This window comes from Vulpes vulpes, chromosome 11 (genome assembly GCF_048418805.1).
Source record: "Vulpes vulpes isolate BD-2025 chromosome 11, VulVul3, whole genome shotgun sequence".
In the NCBI taxonomy this organism is placed as follows: domain Eukaryota; kingdom Metazoa; phylum Chordata; class Mammalia; order Carnivora; family Canidae; genus Vulpes; species Vulpes vulpes.
In genome coordinates this window covers 8,751,079-8,768,317 of record NC_132790.1, presented here as the reverse complement: position 1 = coordinate 8,768,317, position 17,239 = coordinate 8,751,079, and the positions used below count along the sequence as shown (strand labels likewise).

Here is a 17,239-nt window from a genome sequence, read left to right as displayed (position 1 = left end):
ATGATAATGTTTGCATAAGCATTTGGAAAATATTTGGACATGTGCACCCTAAGCTGTTATAACAGTTAGTTGTCTCTGGAGAGTGGGATTACCCCCAGCTTTTCACTTTCTCTTTTATAGATATCTGCAGTATATGAGGTTTTATAATAGCACACATTCTCTTCGTAAATAATAAAAATGATATAAATTAAATAGACATGTTTGATTTCTTCCTTTTATAATTATTTCCTTACAAATGCAGAATTACACAGAATCAGATTGGAATGGATTATATAAAACACTACTCTTCGCAGTAAGAGGATATTCTTTCCAGTTGTTATAGTCTAAAAGTCTTAAGCTGAAGGTTTAAAAAGCTAAAAATTTCTGCTGAACTGCAGAAATGTATGTTATTATGTGATGGTAAGACAACACATGGCATAAAAATATACAGTGTGTGGAGTACAAACTGTAGGGCACAGACCTTGGAAGATTTCTGATCAAAGGTAAAAGAAGGATCTATCTGTACATTTAGTTGTGAGATTTGATTACTGTGTCACCCATACTAGATTGTATGGGCCATGAGGGCTTGCACCTAATAAACAGTGGTTTGCTCACTACTGTTTATTTTTTATTTATTTTTCCCTGAACTTATATGGCTTATCCATTCATATTAGACTAGTTTCCAAATGTATTTATGTATGATCAATAAATATATATTACTTTTTTAAGATTTATTACTTAGAGAACACGCAAGTGGGGGAGAGGAAGAGACAGAGAATCTCAAGAAGACTCCCTCCTGCTGAGCACAGCACCCAATGTGGGGCTTGATCTCATGACTCTGAGATCATGACCTAAGCCAAAACCAAGAGTTAGATGCTCAACTAAACGAGCCACCCAGGCACCCCTGTATTAATTTTAAGTGATATATGGACAAATTCTTTCTACATTAAGAAAATTCTTAATATCCTCAGATGTTGACCTATCAGAGCAGGAAATCACGGACTACAAATAAGAAACCTGTTCCATCCTTTATGCATCCACTGTGTATGTAAAATAAAATTTGCAAACCACTCCTGGATCTTCTTTCAGATAAGAAACTAAAGACTAGAAAGCATTATTCCCTTGTACTTTGGAATTGTCCATACTAGCTAAGTTTGCTGGCAGAAGCCTGGTAAGGGCATGCTGTGTGAACAGTTGTAATGGTAGCTATGAAGTACATGATTTTCAATTGGGTAAATGCAAATCGACGCTGTTACCTGGTGGACAACTGCACCTGAGAGTTAAGACTCATTACCTCTTCTTGGCCACCCCATATAGGCACTAGAAATTAAAGGAAAAATTAATTATAAGTTGCCAACAACTCCCTTAGGATAAAGATGTGATAAATGATCATCTGCAGTCAAGGGTCTCTGTGTTATACTAAATACTTTCCTCCCTTTCTAGAAATAGTTTTCCACTGATGGCACTGGGTAGGCTGTGCCAACCGCCTGGGAGTTGCAATCCCCGCAAAACACCTGATCCCCAGAGCCTATCTGCGGTCTGCAGGATCTGTGTTCTCTCATCAACTCTAGTTCTACAAGGGCCGTTTTACTTTCCAAGGAGAAAGTTTCTTTGCTCAGCAGGCTGTGTATAATAGACTTCCAAGCACTGCAAACCCTTAGTAATTGCTCCATTTGGGAACACAATGAGAATAATTTCTTTCACAGGTAAGGAATAATTTGGTCACCTATTTTGCCTCGATTTCCACAGCTGTTAGAGAGCCAGGGTCCTGTTTGCTAAGAGGATCTTTTGGGTTACCATTTCATTTCATTACATCATTTACAAAAACAATTCAAAAATTCAAAGCTATGAGCATGAATTGGACATTTACACATTTAATACATACAATAAATTGGACATTTACTACATTTTAGTATTAAATAGAAACTGCCAGAAACATGTTGAAATCCTCCTAATGTTCATCTATTTGTCATCTGTGTGAAGACATTCTTTGACACAAATCTGTACTGGGGTAGGCAAAATAAAAATACATTTGGATATAAAGACTATGTTTAAGATAGAAGTCTTTTTTAAAAGATTATTTGTTTTAGAGAAAGAAAGAGTGCAGGGGGGGCGAAGCACAGAATCTCAAGCAGACCCCCCACTGAACCTGACCTGGGGCTCCATCTCCCAAACTTGAGATCACAACCTGAACCAAAATCAGGAGTCAAAACACTCAACCGACTGAGCCACCCAAGCACCCCAACATATGTCTTCTAAACTGCATTCAAAATTAGGCCATTTAGTGATGGGTCAGCAACAAAGGACAACATATGTATCCAGGTACCTCTTCCTCAAACTGATTATAAGCATGCAGGAGACCGGGGCCATGTGATCTTTTGAGTCCTCTCACGTATTTTTAACTATGGTATAGAATGCACAGGAGATGATGCAGAACTGACTTCACAACACAATCCAAAGTTTTATCAACAAAGAAGAAAGCATGCTTGCAACAGTTAAATTGAAAAAAAAAAAAAAAAAACGAAAAGAATTTAAAAGCTTTTATGTTAAGCGGTGCCTGGGTAGCTGGGTTGAGCTTCAGATTCTTGATTTTGGCTCAGATCATGATCTCAGTGTCACAAACTTGAGCCCCACATTGGGTTCCATGCTCAATGGAGAGTCTCCTGTCTCCTCTCCTTTTCCCTCTGTCCCTCCCCCTGCTTCAGGGAAATAATAAAAAAAAAAAATCTTTTTACGCTTTTACATTAAGACAAAAAAAGCAAAACCCAAAACTGTTATATGAAAAATATATGCGGACAGATTAAGAGATTTTAAAAAATACTTTTTACTTAGAATGGTTATATATGAATTTCTTACTAAAAGTTTTCTGTACGTTATTGATAGTCACGATAGAAAATTGGGGGAAATGTCTGCTAAATGAAATACAGCATTTTTACAGACCTTGGAAGAATGAATAAAAAAGGACAAGGGAGAAATAAAAATGCTGAGAAAGGGCACAAAAAAATCTGAAAGTTATGAGTGTGTGTGTATGTATATCACATTCATTGTTTCCTCTCTGAGTCGTACTTCTAAGAGCCAGGAGGAAAGAATGGAGAGGGAGAAAACTTCACTGTGTTCAACTTTGCTTGTGACACAGTCATTAGAATTTTTAATTAAGTTTAGGTGGACTTTTTTGTTCATTTACTGCCCAGGCCTTCGAATTTCCTAAATATATGTCCAACCTATTTTAGGGAACCCTTTAAAATATTGTAACTAATCAATCATTATCTTTCTGGCTCCATTTCCCAAAAACAGCAATCCTCTGGCCCCCCAAATTTTAATGAACAATGATCATGGGGAAACTTTTCCATTGCATACAACACATTCCCTTGTATATGACTGATGTTCAAAGCAGATGACCTAATATTCTGTTCTGAGATCCAACCCCTGGATTTCTAAGCCATCCTTTGAAGGAGTTATCTGCAGTTTACATATGATGTTAGTATCATAGCTGGAAACAGCATCTCCAAAGCATACGTCCTGCTATCTAATTGCAGTGTGTGTGTATTAATATGAATGACCTTTAGTCACAACAAGACAGTTTCAACATTATTTCAGAACACATTTACTGAGGCATTCCAGAGTCAAGGAGCTTGCAGTTAGGCAGCAGTAAACAGAAAGGTAAATATGCAGTTATAATACGGTGTGATAATGGTTATAACAGAAGCATGAACTTACTTAATGTGAAAACCTAGGAAAGGCTCCTGGGAGAGGGGCATTCAAGCCCCATCTTGAAGGGCAGGCAGGCGTCAGCCAAGTGAATGAATGTTCAGGGAAAGGAAGAATCAGGTGCAAGAGCAAGGAGGCATGAGAGTGCATGAATCACTCCAGGAAGCTGTAAGTTGACCCTATGACTAGCACTGAATGCCTGGCAGGAGAGCAGAAGAGGAAGCTGGTGAGAGAAGGGAAGCAGAAAACTCATCCTAAATGGCCTTGTATGTCCTGTATTCCTCTTCTAGGCTGTGGCTGTCACGGAAATACTTGAGGATTAATTTTATTTGCACGCCTACTATTCTTATAACAGCTTCCAAGTCCTAATGTTGCTTTACTTCAAAGTGTGATTTTACATATCCTTTTGCCAATTTTCTATTCATCACCGTCTTGCCAATCGCTGCAATAGAAACTACTATTTACTGAGTATTTATGCTGTGCTAGACACTGCACTAAATGCTTTAGATAAATTAAGTAAGTCAGGGTAGGAAAAAGCACAACTTTAGAGTCAGAGCAGGGTTCAAATCTTAATAGATATGTAATCTTGGGCAAATTACTTAACCTCATGGAGTCTCAAGCTTCCTCATCTATTAATTTGGAAGATCACTATCTCCTTCAGAGGGTGTGTGTAACTTTTAAGTGAGGTATGTAACACATTTAATACATATAGTAGGCTTTCAATGAAAAGTAATTATTATCACTATTACTGCGGTGATGTCACTTAGGCAAAAATACAACCCCTTGATGTTTACACATGAAACCAGCAGAGGGAGCCTCTAGCCATTTCTGGCTTCAGGGCTGGGGTAAGTTATTCCTATGGTGTATAGGACTACCTCTAAAACAAAGTACAAGACAGGATAAAAAATGATCTGATGGTGGTGTCTAGATGGGACACAGGGAGATGGGTTGGGTGGTGTTGATAATATTTTTAACTGTAGATTCATGAATATTTGTTTTATTATGTTTTAAAACATATTTTTAAAGATTTTATTTATTTATTCATGAGAGACAGAAAGAGAGGTAGAGACACAGGCAGAGAGAGAAGCAGGCTCCATGCAGGGAGCCTGATGTGGGACTCGATCCCGGGACCAGGATCACGCCCTGGGCCAAAGGCAGATGCTCAACCGCTGAGCCACCCAGGCGTCCCTTTAAAACATATTTTATACCCTATATGTATTCTTTTATTATAGGTCAAATAGTACATAATATTACATTTAAGTGATCCCAATTCACAGGTACCTACATTCCATTCCTCTATTTCTAGCTCCCATTTGAGAGCTCAAGAAAGAATTACTATATCCTTTCCTTGTGTTTTTATCCTACTTCCCATGAACCACTCCCACAGCAAGTAAGTCAATGCTGCTTCCCGTTATAGTCATTTCCTGTGCTAGATATAAGCAGGTTCTTACACGCCAATATAGCTCCCACAAAAGTCAGCGCAGTGCCTGAGGCTTATTTATCAATTTCACCATCGTTTATTTACTCTTTACAATTTGAGTTATTAATACAACCATATTGTGAAATGTTTCTATTCATTCAAAAATTGGAACTTATTAGGGGAATTGGTTAAATAAATGTTGATGTATCCTGTAGTTTAAAAGAATGTGCCATCTGTATATGTTATTATGCATCATTTCCACATCATATCAGTAAGTAAAAGGGCAAGGTGCAGATTGATATACTGTACTGGCTACCTAGAAAATATTTCATATATATGCTTATCTACACACAGAACATTTCCAGAAGGTTACACAAGAGACCGGTAACTGTGCCAGAATCTAGGGAGAGAGACTAGGTATCTGGCATAGAAGGGAGACTTTTTTTTTTAATTTTTAAAAAAATTTTTATTTATTTGTGATAGTCACACAGAGAGAGGCAGAGACACAGGCAGAGGGAGAAGCAGGCTCCATGCACCGGGAGCTCGACCTGGAATTCGATCCCAGGTCTCCAGGATCGCGCCCTGGGTCAAAGGCAGGCGCCAAACCGCTGCGCCACCCAGGGATCCCGGGAGACTTGTTTTTTACTACATATATCTTTTTGTACTATTTAATTTTTTATAATGTTTTCAATTAAGAGAACAGCTTAATAATTTACATTTTCAATAAGGAGAAGATATACACACAAAATATTCAAGCTGGGTCAGAACAAACAGCAGTTTAACAAAAGAATAAACGTCATGTTTATCGGTTATATGGTTAATTACCGTACAGTTAACAATAGCTTTTAGCTCAAAGGGGTGAAGGAATCATTGTGGAGTGAGTGATATGATCAGGAAAGCTTCCCAGTGTGAGTTAGGAGGGCTTGAACTAGACCTCGAAGGATGAAATTTGAACATGCTGACAGTGGGAGAAGGGCAAGGTTTCCTGTGGCTAAAACAAAGCTGTGGGGTAGGGCTAGGAGGCACAGGCCCTGGGCTTTATAGTCCTTCTTTGATCCTAAAAACTCCAGGTTCTTGGGTAGATCACTCTTACCATCTCTAGCCATTGCTGGCTCCCTACAACAAAATATAATTGATCCCTTGGTTCCCTTTCAGCTCTCAAATATAACATTACTACCTCCTCAAAAATAACGAGGAAGGAAGATTAGAACTGTATTTTGGAACTTCTTGAATGCCAACCAAGGGAATTTAATAGTTTGGTCAGAGAAAGCCAGTGAAGGTTTTTGAAAAGAGGAATATAATTTAGGAAGATTGATTTCATACATAAAAGCACACAGTAAAGTTCTGGCTAATATCATTATTAATTTGGCATCATTTACAAGGTAGATGAGAGGGGAAACAGAAACTAACTGGGAGAGCTACAAGAATCAAAAAAGTAAGAGACCAACGTGGACCAGAACTCAAAGAGTACTAGTGAGTAAAATATGGGGTCTCAGGTGTGTTTGCAACCCTAGACATTCCTTATTCTAATACATCTGCTCCGAGTTCTTGCTTGCTACCCTTTTCTAGGGTCCTGCTGATTAGCGTCTAGTGTCGGGGCATTTTAAGCCTGCAAAGTCATCCTGCTCAATCACAATGTCAGGTTTTATAAAGGTTTATTTACCCCACTGCCTTGGTCTTCCTAGCATTGAATTTTCTAGGTAGCCAGTACCAATTTACGTAGATTTAAATACTGCTATATTTTATTAAATTTTTCTTAAAAATTATACAAATACCACATACCCATAATGAAAAAATTAGAAAATACTGACAAGTACACATTTTTCGAAGTTTCCTTTAGTCCAGATACAACCATTGTTAATAATTTGTTTTAATGACATCCAAGAATATAGAAAGCTTTAAATTCTAAGGAAATGGTTTTGAGAAGGTGATTTGCTTTGTGGGACTATGGACCGACCGTTATTATTTATTTAAATAAATAAATACATATGTTTATGTATATTTATTTATGTATTTATATATATTTTATGTATTACTTTTATGTATTTACTTATGTTTTATAATTTATTTATGTTTGTTTGTTTATTTATTTATTTATTTGAGTGAGCCAACAGAGGGTGGGGCAGGGAGAAAGAGAATCTCAAGCGGACTCCACGCTAAGTGCAAAGCCTGATGTGGGGCTCGATCTCACAACCCTGATATCATGACCTGAGCTGAAACCAAGAGTCAGATGCTTAACTGATTGAGCCCCCCAGGTGCCCCTATACCTCTTTCATATCATACTACTGTCTTACACAGGAGTAAAGAGTAGGGACTTATATACTCTTATACAAAATGAGGACAAACAGCACTTCTGTCAGATGATGAGCTTGACTTTATAGCATAACGGAAAACAGTAAGGGGGTAAAGGAAGAGATTTTCAAGTTCAATAGGGAAAGTATTCTTTTTGAATAGGAAAGAGGGCTTTCCAATCTGGGGAACTGAATGCTTTTTGTGGTAGGAAGAGAGAAAGTGGGCTGATGAAAAAGGTCATAAGGATAAACAAAAAGTGAAAATTCTGTTTAAAAAGGTGAGAAACAGGGCAGTCCCCGTGGCGCAGCGGTTTAGCGCCACCTGCAGCCCAGGGCGTGATCCTGGAGACCCTGGATGGAGTCCCATGTCAGGCTCTCTGCATGGAGCCTGCTTCTCCCTCTGCCTGTGTCTCTGCCTCTCTCTCTCTCTCTCCCTCTGCATCTCTATGAATAAATAAATAAATAAATAAACAAATAAATAAAATCTTAAAAAATAAATAAATAAAAATAAAAAGGTGAGAAACAGGAAGTATGGCCCTAGGGAGAAAGTCTGAACTCAGGAAAGGTAAGCAAGGCTATAGTGTGGGGAGCGGAAAGGAAAAAGTTCTGTACATGCGTTAGGGTTCATTTAAACATGGCTCTCTAGAAAATTAAACTTTCAAATTAATCCTGGACTCTGAAATTCAATTAAAAAACATAAAACTAAGGGGTCTTGCCCAATCCTAAACTTTCGGAAAAATAAATGAATGAGAATGACACACTTGAAGAGTCTATTCACGATGCAGGGCCTGGTACATAGAAAGCGCTCAAATGTGAAACAAAAGCCAAGCAAGCTCCACTATTCTGGAATCTCCAGATGTATCTGAATATCGTGGCCACTGATGACTTCGCTTATCAGTATAATTAATTAAGATGTATTTCTTACCTTTGGCTTCTCCTTGCTCACCAACAACCCATACTTGTTTTCCTGAAGTCTGTGCCTTCAAAACATTTGTAATAATATATTGTAGTCTCTGTGAATCCAGATTACATCCAATTCCGATCACTCGATTTGCAGGAAATGCACTCAGTTTCCATGTCACATACGTCATGATTTCCACTAAATATCACATACAAGGTGAAAGTATGAAGATTTTTTAAATATATACTTCCAGCCTAGTTCATAAATAAAACAGTGATTAATTTAGTAAGTATAGTAGAGCTTCTATATATTCTTCCTAGGTCCTAAATGCACCATGAAGCAAATCGTATTTTTAATGTATATTAAAATCACAGTCAGGCATCAGCATGATTTTATGTAACTTTGTAGTTGAATATAAATTAAAAGTGGGAAATATTTTCCTAATTAAATAAGAAAGATAAAAACTGGTACAGAAAACCAGAAAGAGATAATTGTTTTTCATTGATCAAGCTCTCATTTTTTATTTTTAGGTGAATTTCTATCTTTAAATTAAAATAATGATCACATACTACTGCTACACAGCACAACATTATGAACAAACACAACTACTTTTTTCCTGCCATGCCAAAAGGATGTCAGGAATTAAAGAGACCAATGTCCCTCAACCAATTACTATAGGAAAACATGTAAAATGCATACCTTTATACTGGGAACATTAAGAAACCCTGTTCACCAATTTGAGTCCGTCCAATACCACCTAATTCTTTGAAAATATTTCTTTTTAAAGTAAAACAGTTCCAAAAACAACTTGTAATATACAAAAAGTGAAAAACGCACACTGGCATGCCAACATTTTATGACACTTTAGTTAACAAAAGATCTTTCACATAAGCCATTGTATTTTTCTCTTGGGTCTTTAACCATTTTCTCACTGAAGGAGACATGGCTAAAAACCTGGAATAGAATGATGGTGGTATTACATAAAAAACTGTAAGTTGTAACCTTCTAGTTATTGCCAGTCATAAGAAGCAACTAGTTGACAGGATATGTCAGTACTATATTGTTCAGGAGAAGAGCAATTTGAATAGTCTAGCTGTTTCTTTATAATCTAGTTTTATGACTTTTATCAGTAATAGCAATTCTACTGATGCACTGAACTGTCAGATTAACTTAGAATAAAACCTTTTACCTGGTTGAGATGCAACGAGCAGGACACCATGCTGACTATAATGTCCCAGAGCTGGGACAAGGGCTCTGAACATATCCACATTGCTTTGTACCACATCTAGGTAGGACTGAGAACTACCCAAAGAGTTGACCGTGAAGATCACCACCTTGGAATGAGCAGAGGCAGACAAATCTAATGAATAAAAAGAAACAGTCTGAGCTTGAGATCTAGGTTTTAATCAAGTTCTTTCTTTTCTTTTCTTTTTTTCTTTTTTCAACAAGTATTGAGCTTCTGGGCATATGTGCCTCCAGATCAATTCTATATCCACCAAAGTAAACAAAGTGCTGGGGTTTGCTTCCAGAAAGATGATTAAGAGCAAGAGTGTATCCCAAGGGGGGAAAGAGAGCAATAAAGTACAGGATCCAGAACCTATAAACAAGGATTTTGTTTCTTCTTGTGATGTACAACTTTCCTAGGAAAAATAAGTAATATACTATAGGCAAAATGAACCTATAATCAATTGCATCACTGATTTTTAAACTGCGAGTTTAGGAGTCCTAGAGTTCCTTGAAAATGACTCGGAGGCCATGTGGAAGGATTAGGAATAAGTGGAAAGAAGGCAGGTAGGCATAGCCCCATACTGTTTCCTTTGACCTTTCCAAGCAGATTAGTTCTGCTTGTATCTGTTTTACTTACTAAGGATTCTACTCTAAGAAGAAAAAAAAAAAATGGTTGGAAAATCAAGATAAAATGTCTTGGTTCATTTTTTTAAAAAAGATTTTATTTATTTATTCATGAGAGACAGAGAGAGAGGCAGAGACCCAGGCAGAGGGAGAAGCAGGCTCCATGCAGGGAGCCTGATGTGGAACTCGATCCTGGGTCTCCAGGATCACACCCCCGGCCGTAGGCAGACACTCAACCACTGAGCCACCCAGGCGTCCCTTCATTTTTTTTTTTAACAGAATTTTCCTTATACTGAAGCCCACAATGGGAAACTGATTATTTAGAGATTAGGTGACTTGTCCATATTACCAAGTATCAGTGAACAGTTCAATTTATGACCTTAGAATTTGGTCCCAACCCATCTTGCCAGGATGATTTATTTTCTCCCCGCCCCTTTAACTTTCTCTACTTTGAGTGCTACAAATGCCCTCACTCTCAAGGTTGCCTTGGGAATAAACAGAGTAGTAGCAGCCTGATATGATTTTGAAAGCACAAGAAAAGCTTCCTACTCCTTAAATTTGCCAAGCTCCCAAGCCTTTTACTCTCTTCTTTTGAGCCTAGAAGCTAGTTTTTTTTTTTTTTTTTTTTTTGGAAGCTAGTATTTTTTATATTCTCCATGTAAACCTCTGGCTCAAGCTGAATTGGTTCCTATCCTACCCCAGCATATTTCTCTCATTTTCCTGATATGGGCTTTATCCAAATTCTTTCTATCTGGAATGTTTCTCACTGTACTCACCACATGTTAGATAGATATGTGTTCAACTGCCTACTACATTAAACACATTACGAGCTCTGTGACAGCAGGAATTGTTTGTGTCTTACTCATCTGTCCATCTCCAAGATCTAGTCACTTACCGATACCTACGTTCCCCATCCTCACCCCCTATTCTCCATGGCAATCCAAATCTCCCTAATCCTGGTAGATCTGGCACATATCTCAATCCTACTGAGCTGAAAGTAGTACCTCTCTCCACACAACCCCAAGAGTGTATGCCATTCTCTAGGCAATTAATCATATTAATTATGATTTACTAGCCTCATTACTCTTTTGCTGTCATGAATTACTGTTTACATCTTGCATGTGTATCTTTACACCTAACTTTAAGCTGCTTCTGACTAAGTAGAGAGTCTTCCATTTCTATCAGTCACCTGCAGCAGTTCTTAAATGCTAGGCTGGGTACTTCAAAATAACTTGGGAAGGTAATAAAATTACAGATTATCCCATGTTCTGAAGATTTACTTAAAATATATAAGGGGAAATACAAGCTCAGGAATGCCTCTCTACATGTGATTCTCATGCACGACAAGGTTTGGTAAATACTGCCTCACAGGCAACTAAATTCTTCGTACCTGGTAGGCACTCAGAATATTTTTCTTGCATTCTTCCTTCTCAGATCTTCCCTTAGAAGATGATGGTTTAACAAAAACCCCCAAATAGCCAAAGCAATCTTGAAAAAGAGCAAAGCTGGAGGTATCACAATCCCAGATTTTAAGATCTATTAAAAGCTGTAGTAATCAAAACAATATGGTACTGACACAAAAATAAAGACACAGATCAATGGAATAGAAAAGAGAGTCTAGAAATAAGCCCATGCTTTTATGGTCAATTAATCTATGATAAAGGGGCAAGAATATATCATGACAGTCTCTTCCCAACAAATGGTGTTGGGAAAACTGGACAGCTACATACAAAAGAATGAAACTGGACGCTTTTCTTACACCATATACAAAAATAAACTTGAAATGGATTAAAGACTTAAATACGAAGACATTAAACCATAAAATTCCTAGATGAAAACATAAAACAGTAATTTCTTTCACAACAGCCGTGGAAACATTTTTCTAGATATGTTATCTCTGGCAAGGGAAACAAAAGCAAAACCAAGCCATAGTAGTACACCAAAATAAAAAGTTATTACACAGCAAAGAAAACCATCAACAAAGCAAAAAGGCAACCTACTGAATGGGAGTTGTTTGTAAATAATATATCTGATAAAAGGTTAATATCTAAAATATATAAAGAACTTATGCCAATCAACACCAAAAAACCAAACAATCCAATTAAAAATGGGCAGAGGGAGGATGTGAATAGATATTTTTTCAAAGAAGACCAACAAAAAAGATGGCCAACAGACATGAAAAGATGTGAATAGATATTTTTTCAAAGAAGACCAACAAAAAAGATGGCCAACAGACATGAAAAGATGCTTAACATCACTAATCATCAGGGAAATGCGAATTAAAACCAAAATAAGATACTACTTTACACCTATCAGAATGGCTAAAATCAGAAAGATGAGAAATAACAAGTGCTGCCAAGGATTTGGAGAAAAGGGAGCCCTCATGAACTTTTGGTGAGAATGGAAACTGGTACAGCCACTGTGGAAAAACAGTATGGAGGTTCCTCAAATTAAAAATAAACTTACCATATGATTTAGTAATTCAACTACTAGTTACCCAAAGAAAAAGAAAACACTAATTCAAAAAGATCTATTCACCCCTATATTTACTGCAGCATTATTCACAATAGTCAAGATAATGGAAGCAACTCAAGTGTCCATCAATAGATGAATGGATGAAGAAAATGGGATATCTACCTATCTACCCACCTGCCTACATATCTTTATCTAGCTAGCTTATACAGTGGAATATTACTTGGCCATAAAAAGAATGAAATCTTGCCATTTGCAACAACATGGATAGATCTAGAGGGTATAATGCTAAGTACATCAGAGAAAGAACAAATACTGTATGTTTTCACTTCTGTGTGGAATTTAAGAAACAAATGAACAACAAAAAAGACAAACAAAAAACAATATTCTTAACTATAGAGAACAGAGTGTTGCCAGAGGGGAGGTGGGTGGGGCCATGCATGTGTGAAATGTGAAGGGGGTTAAGAGTAAGCTTATCTTTTTTTTTTTGTAAGAGTAAGCTTATCTTGATGAGAAACAAGAAATGTATAGAATTGTTGAACCACTACATTGCACTCCTGAAACCAATATAACACTGTATGTTAATTATACTTGAATACAAAATAAAATTGATTTAAAAGAAGTTGGTGATTTAATATGGGGAAAGAGATTTTACAGTTGTAAAGAGAATTGGGAAGAATTTTAAGCATGACTAGGTAAAGATATGGTATAAATTATAAGGTTAAGGATCAAAATAAAAGTTTATCCAATAAATCTCTTCTAAGGTTTCTGTCATGTTATAGGTAGTTGTATTAGGCCCAAAGAACACAAAGTGAGTGACATAGTGTCCTTGCCCTAGATATAATACTTATTATATCTTAGGGGCTTAGGGGTTAGAAGGGAGAATTTCAGAATGAGACTGCCTGCTCCAAATCTAACTTTACCACTTACTTATTAGCATAGTGATAAGGGGGTCAGAGGCCAATGACCATCTGGATTCCCAGAGCACAAACCTCCTACCTCTATCCAGCTGCATAGGTAGCCCAGAAAAACTCCTTCCTGCCAAGCCACTGGTTCCCAAACCGTAGGCCCTAGACCAGTGGCTGCTTACAGTTATACTGGGAATATCAATCTAGTATCAAGCATGTCAAAGGATCCAGCAAATAAGATTTCATGCTCTGATATATTATTGTTCTCAGATTATGAGAATGATGTACTGAAAAATGAAATACATTCATTTTAAATCATTGCTGAAGTATTTATTCAGAACCATGGACAATTAGGCAAATAATAACATCCAAAGGCTGTGGAGACCTCACTGAACTATTCTAGCAGTATCAGTCTGAATATACTGGAAACAGTACAAGTGTTTTTTATTTCTCTGGTATAGTGTTAAGCCATCTTAACTATAATAAAAATTACATAAAAATATGTTCTTTTCAAATTATTCTTCACTGTGATACAAAATTCTAGAAATGATGATGACCCTTAATTTAGAAATTCTGTTGAGATGACAGCTATCAAAAATCTTATGTTGGGGCGGGGGGGGGGGGGGGGGGGGAGGGGGGAGAGTACCACCAAAGAATGACTTCCCAATAGCTTTAGGCATTATTTCAGTCAATGACTAAAAGGCTGATGAATAGAGGTAGACTTTTTTGTTTTAATGCTAAAAAGAACACTCATATTAAAAGATAAAGGTAGGGGGCAGCCCCAGTGGCCCAGTGGTTTAGCACCGCCTTCAGCCCAGGGTGTGATCCTGGAGATCCGGGATCGAGTCCCACGTCAGGCTCCCTACATGGAGCCTGCTTCTCCCTCTGCCTGTGTCTCTCTGCCTCTCACTCTGTGTGTGTGTGTGTGTGTGTGTGTGATGAATAAATAAAATATATATTAAATAAATAAATAAATAAATAAATAAATAAATAAATAGAATAAAAGATAAGGTAGGGAATCACTCCTCAGTTCAAATGAGCGCCTTTAACAATTACTGCCACAGTGATCTGGGTTTCGGAGTTGTATAAACTACACTGAGACTTTTTCTAAGATTTACCATATGTGGCAAATTAAGGCCATGAACTCTGTATGTTATGTCATATCTCTATCTTTAGAGAGGATTGTCTTAAGAATAAAAGGCGTATCTTTGATAAAATGTCCCAGTTAGAGAAAAAAGTGATACAACATAAATTTCACATACCAATACTAAAATCATGAAGAGCAATGAGTGATTTGGCAAAAGGGTTACTCTGGAAGGTTTCCTAGAGAGAAGGTGACTCCAGTTTCAAGTATGAAGGGCATGTTGAGGATAATGAAGAAGTATTTACCTGGGGTAAATATAGAGGGGGAAAGGAGAGGAGGGCTTAAATCAATGATTTTCAACTGTAATACAGTGAATTTCAAAACTTTGATCATGACCTATGCCATGAAATGGGCATGCCATGAGATACATTTTCTATTGTAACCCAAAACACAATACATGTATATAATAGAAAAATAAAAACATTACAGAAAATTCCTTTAATACTACTGTAATATTTTCTATTGTTATAGTTCATTTTTCTAAAATGTTGGTCATACTCCCATATGCTGATTCTATAATCTGCAATTATGTCACTATGTATAATTTTTAGAATACTGCCTTTCATAGGTATAAAAATTACCTAAGCTGCTTTTTTTATAAAGCTGCTTATCTAAATGGAGATTCCCAGGCATCTGTAAGATGAACCCCAGACATCTGTAATTTTAAGGTGATTCTGATAGGTGATTAATCAACAAGCTATGTTTCAAGAACCACTGGCTATTGAGCACATTTTTGCTTTTTCCATATGTCAACAACATACTATTTTAAAGTTTACAACTATTAAACACTTTTTTCTCCAGGCACATGCATGCATATACCCATACACACAAACATTTATGTTTCTATATGCACAGAATACCTCTGGAATGAATCATGAGAAATTGGTAAAAATTTTTGTTTGAAGTCCTAGTTTAGCCTCTTACTAACTGAATGTTCTAAGCCACAATCTCTGAGCCATCTGTAAATAAAGTAACAGTGAGTGAATATATGTAAAGTACCTAGCATATGTTACTGATTCCTTAGAAAAATGGTAAATACTATTATTATAAAGGATAAAATATATCCTAGTAAACATGATTAACATAATAAACATAATAACCATTATCAAAATGTCATAGGACAATGATCCCATTAGCTATGTTTAATCTAGAATAAAAGTAATTTTAAAAAAAGAATATGGGCAGCCCGGGTGGCTCAGCGGTTTAGTGCCGCCTTCAGTCCAGGGTGTGATCCTGGAGATCCGGGATCGAGTCCCACGTCAGCCTCCCTGCATGGAGCCTGCTTCTCCCTCTGCCTGTGTCTCTGCCTCTCTCTCTCTCTCTCTCTGTATGTGTCTCTCATGAATAAATAAAAAAAAAAAAAAAAAAAAGAATACAAGTAATCAAAAGAAAGCAAACAGGAACACTTACATACTGTTGGTGAGAGTATAAATTGGAACAACTTTTTTGGGAAGAATTTAACAATATAAATTTTGAAAACACGTATCTTTTGACCCAGTATTCTACTTTATCTTGCTAGAGAAGTACACAAAAATTTTCACATAACAATGTTCTCCCCACTATTATTTATAAGCACGAGAAAACAAAAACAACCTAAATGTCTCCCAACAGGAAACAGACAGCCATATGACAAAATATTATGAAACTGTTCAAAGAAATAGAGCTATTTAGATCTATGTGTACTATTAATAAAGATATTCAAAAGCACACTATTAATTCACCAATAAATTAAACACAGAATTGCCATATGAGCACAAAGTTCTACTTCTGAGTATATACCTAAAAGAAGTGAAAACAGTTATTCAAACAAAACTTATACATGAATGTTCATAGTAGTTCTCTTCACAGTAGCCAAAAGATGGAACCCAGAAGTCCACAGACTGATAAACAGACAAAATGTGGTATATCCATCCCATTGAATATTACCCAGCCATAAAAAGAATGATGTACTCATACATGCTACAATATGGATGAACTTTGAAAACATTTTGCCAAGTGGAAGAAGCCGGACATAAAAAACGACATAATGTAGGAAAACTCCATTTGTATGAAATATCTAGAATAGGCAAATCCACAGGGCAGATAAGTGGTTGTCAGGACATGGGGAAAGGGGAAACAGGGAGTGATTGCTTAGTGTGTACATGGTTTCCTTTTGGGGCAATGAAAATTTTGGAACTAGATCGTGGTGATGGCTACACAACACTGTGAATGCCCTAAATGTCACTATCGGTAAATTTAATGTTACATGTATTTTAGTACAAAATAAAAATAGAGGAATAAAAATATTAACTTCACAAAACAAGTGCAGAACCAGTTTCCCATCTGACTCCTGAAGCAACTACTCTTAATTATTCCTTTGTACTTCTCCAGATTTAGTCTATGCATACACAAACATAACTGTGTGTGTGTATATGTATATATGTTATGCATATTTGCATACTCATCTGCATATATATATATATATATATCCCTCCCCAAAATGTTTTAATAGCTATTTTGAAAAAGTGCAAATAAAGCCAAAGCATAACTCTACAATGGTTGGTTGTAGTCATCAATGCCTGTCAT

The 17,239-nt window shown here is 36.7% G+C and overlaps 1 protein-coding gene and 1 long non-coding RNA gene across 8 annotated transcripts in view; one reads left to right on the top strand and one right to left on the bottom strand.

Annotated features, from left to right (window-relative positions):
• The window catches only part of UEVLD (UEV and lactate/malate dehyrogenase domains), a 50,254-nt gene that overhangs the window by 4,427 nt on the left and 28,588 nt on the right, over window positions 1-17,239 (bottom strand). For 3 of the 7 annotated variants that reach the window (XM_025988176.2, XM_025988177.2, XM_072725442.1), the window contains 3 exons: window positions 9,489-9,659; window positions 8,324-8,497; window positions 1,236-1,299 (listed from right to left, as the gene is read on the bottom strand). In XM_025988176.2, the coding sequence (XP_025843961.2) occupies window positions 1,236-1,299; window positions 8,324-8,497; window positions 9,489-9,659 (409 nt within the window). Of the gene's footprint in view, window positions 1-1,235; window positions 1,300-8,323; window positions 8,498-9,488; window positions 9,660-14,792; window positions 14,920-17,239 lie in introns of those variants that run through there. The other 4 variants (XR_011995078.1, XM_025988178.2, XM_025988179.2 and 1 more) reach the window with 3 other exon arrangements.
• Window positions 1-17,239, top strand: part of LOC112911567 (uncharacterized) — a 40,740-nt gene that overhangs the window by 8,149 nt on the left and 15,352 nt on the right. The gene's annotated exons all lie outside the window — the stretch shown is intronic.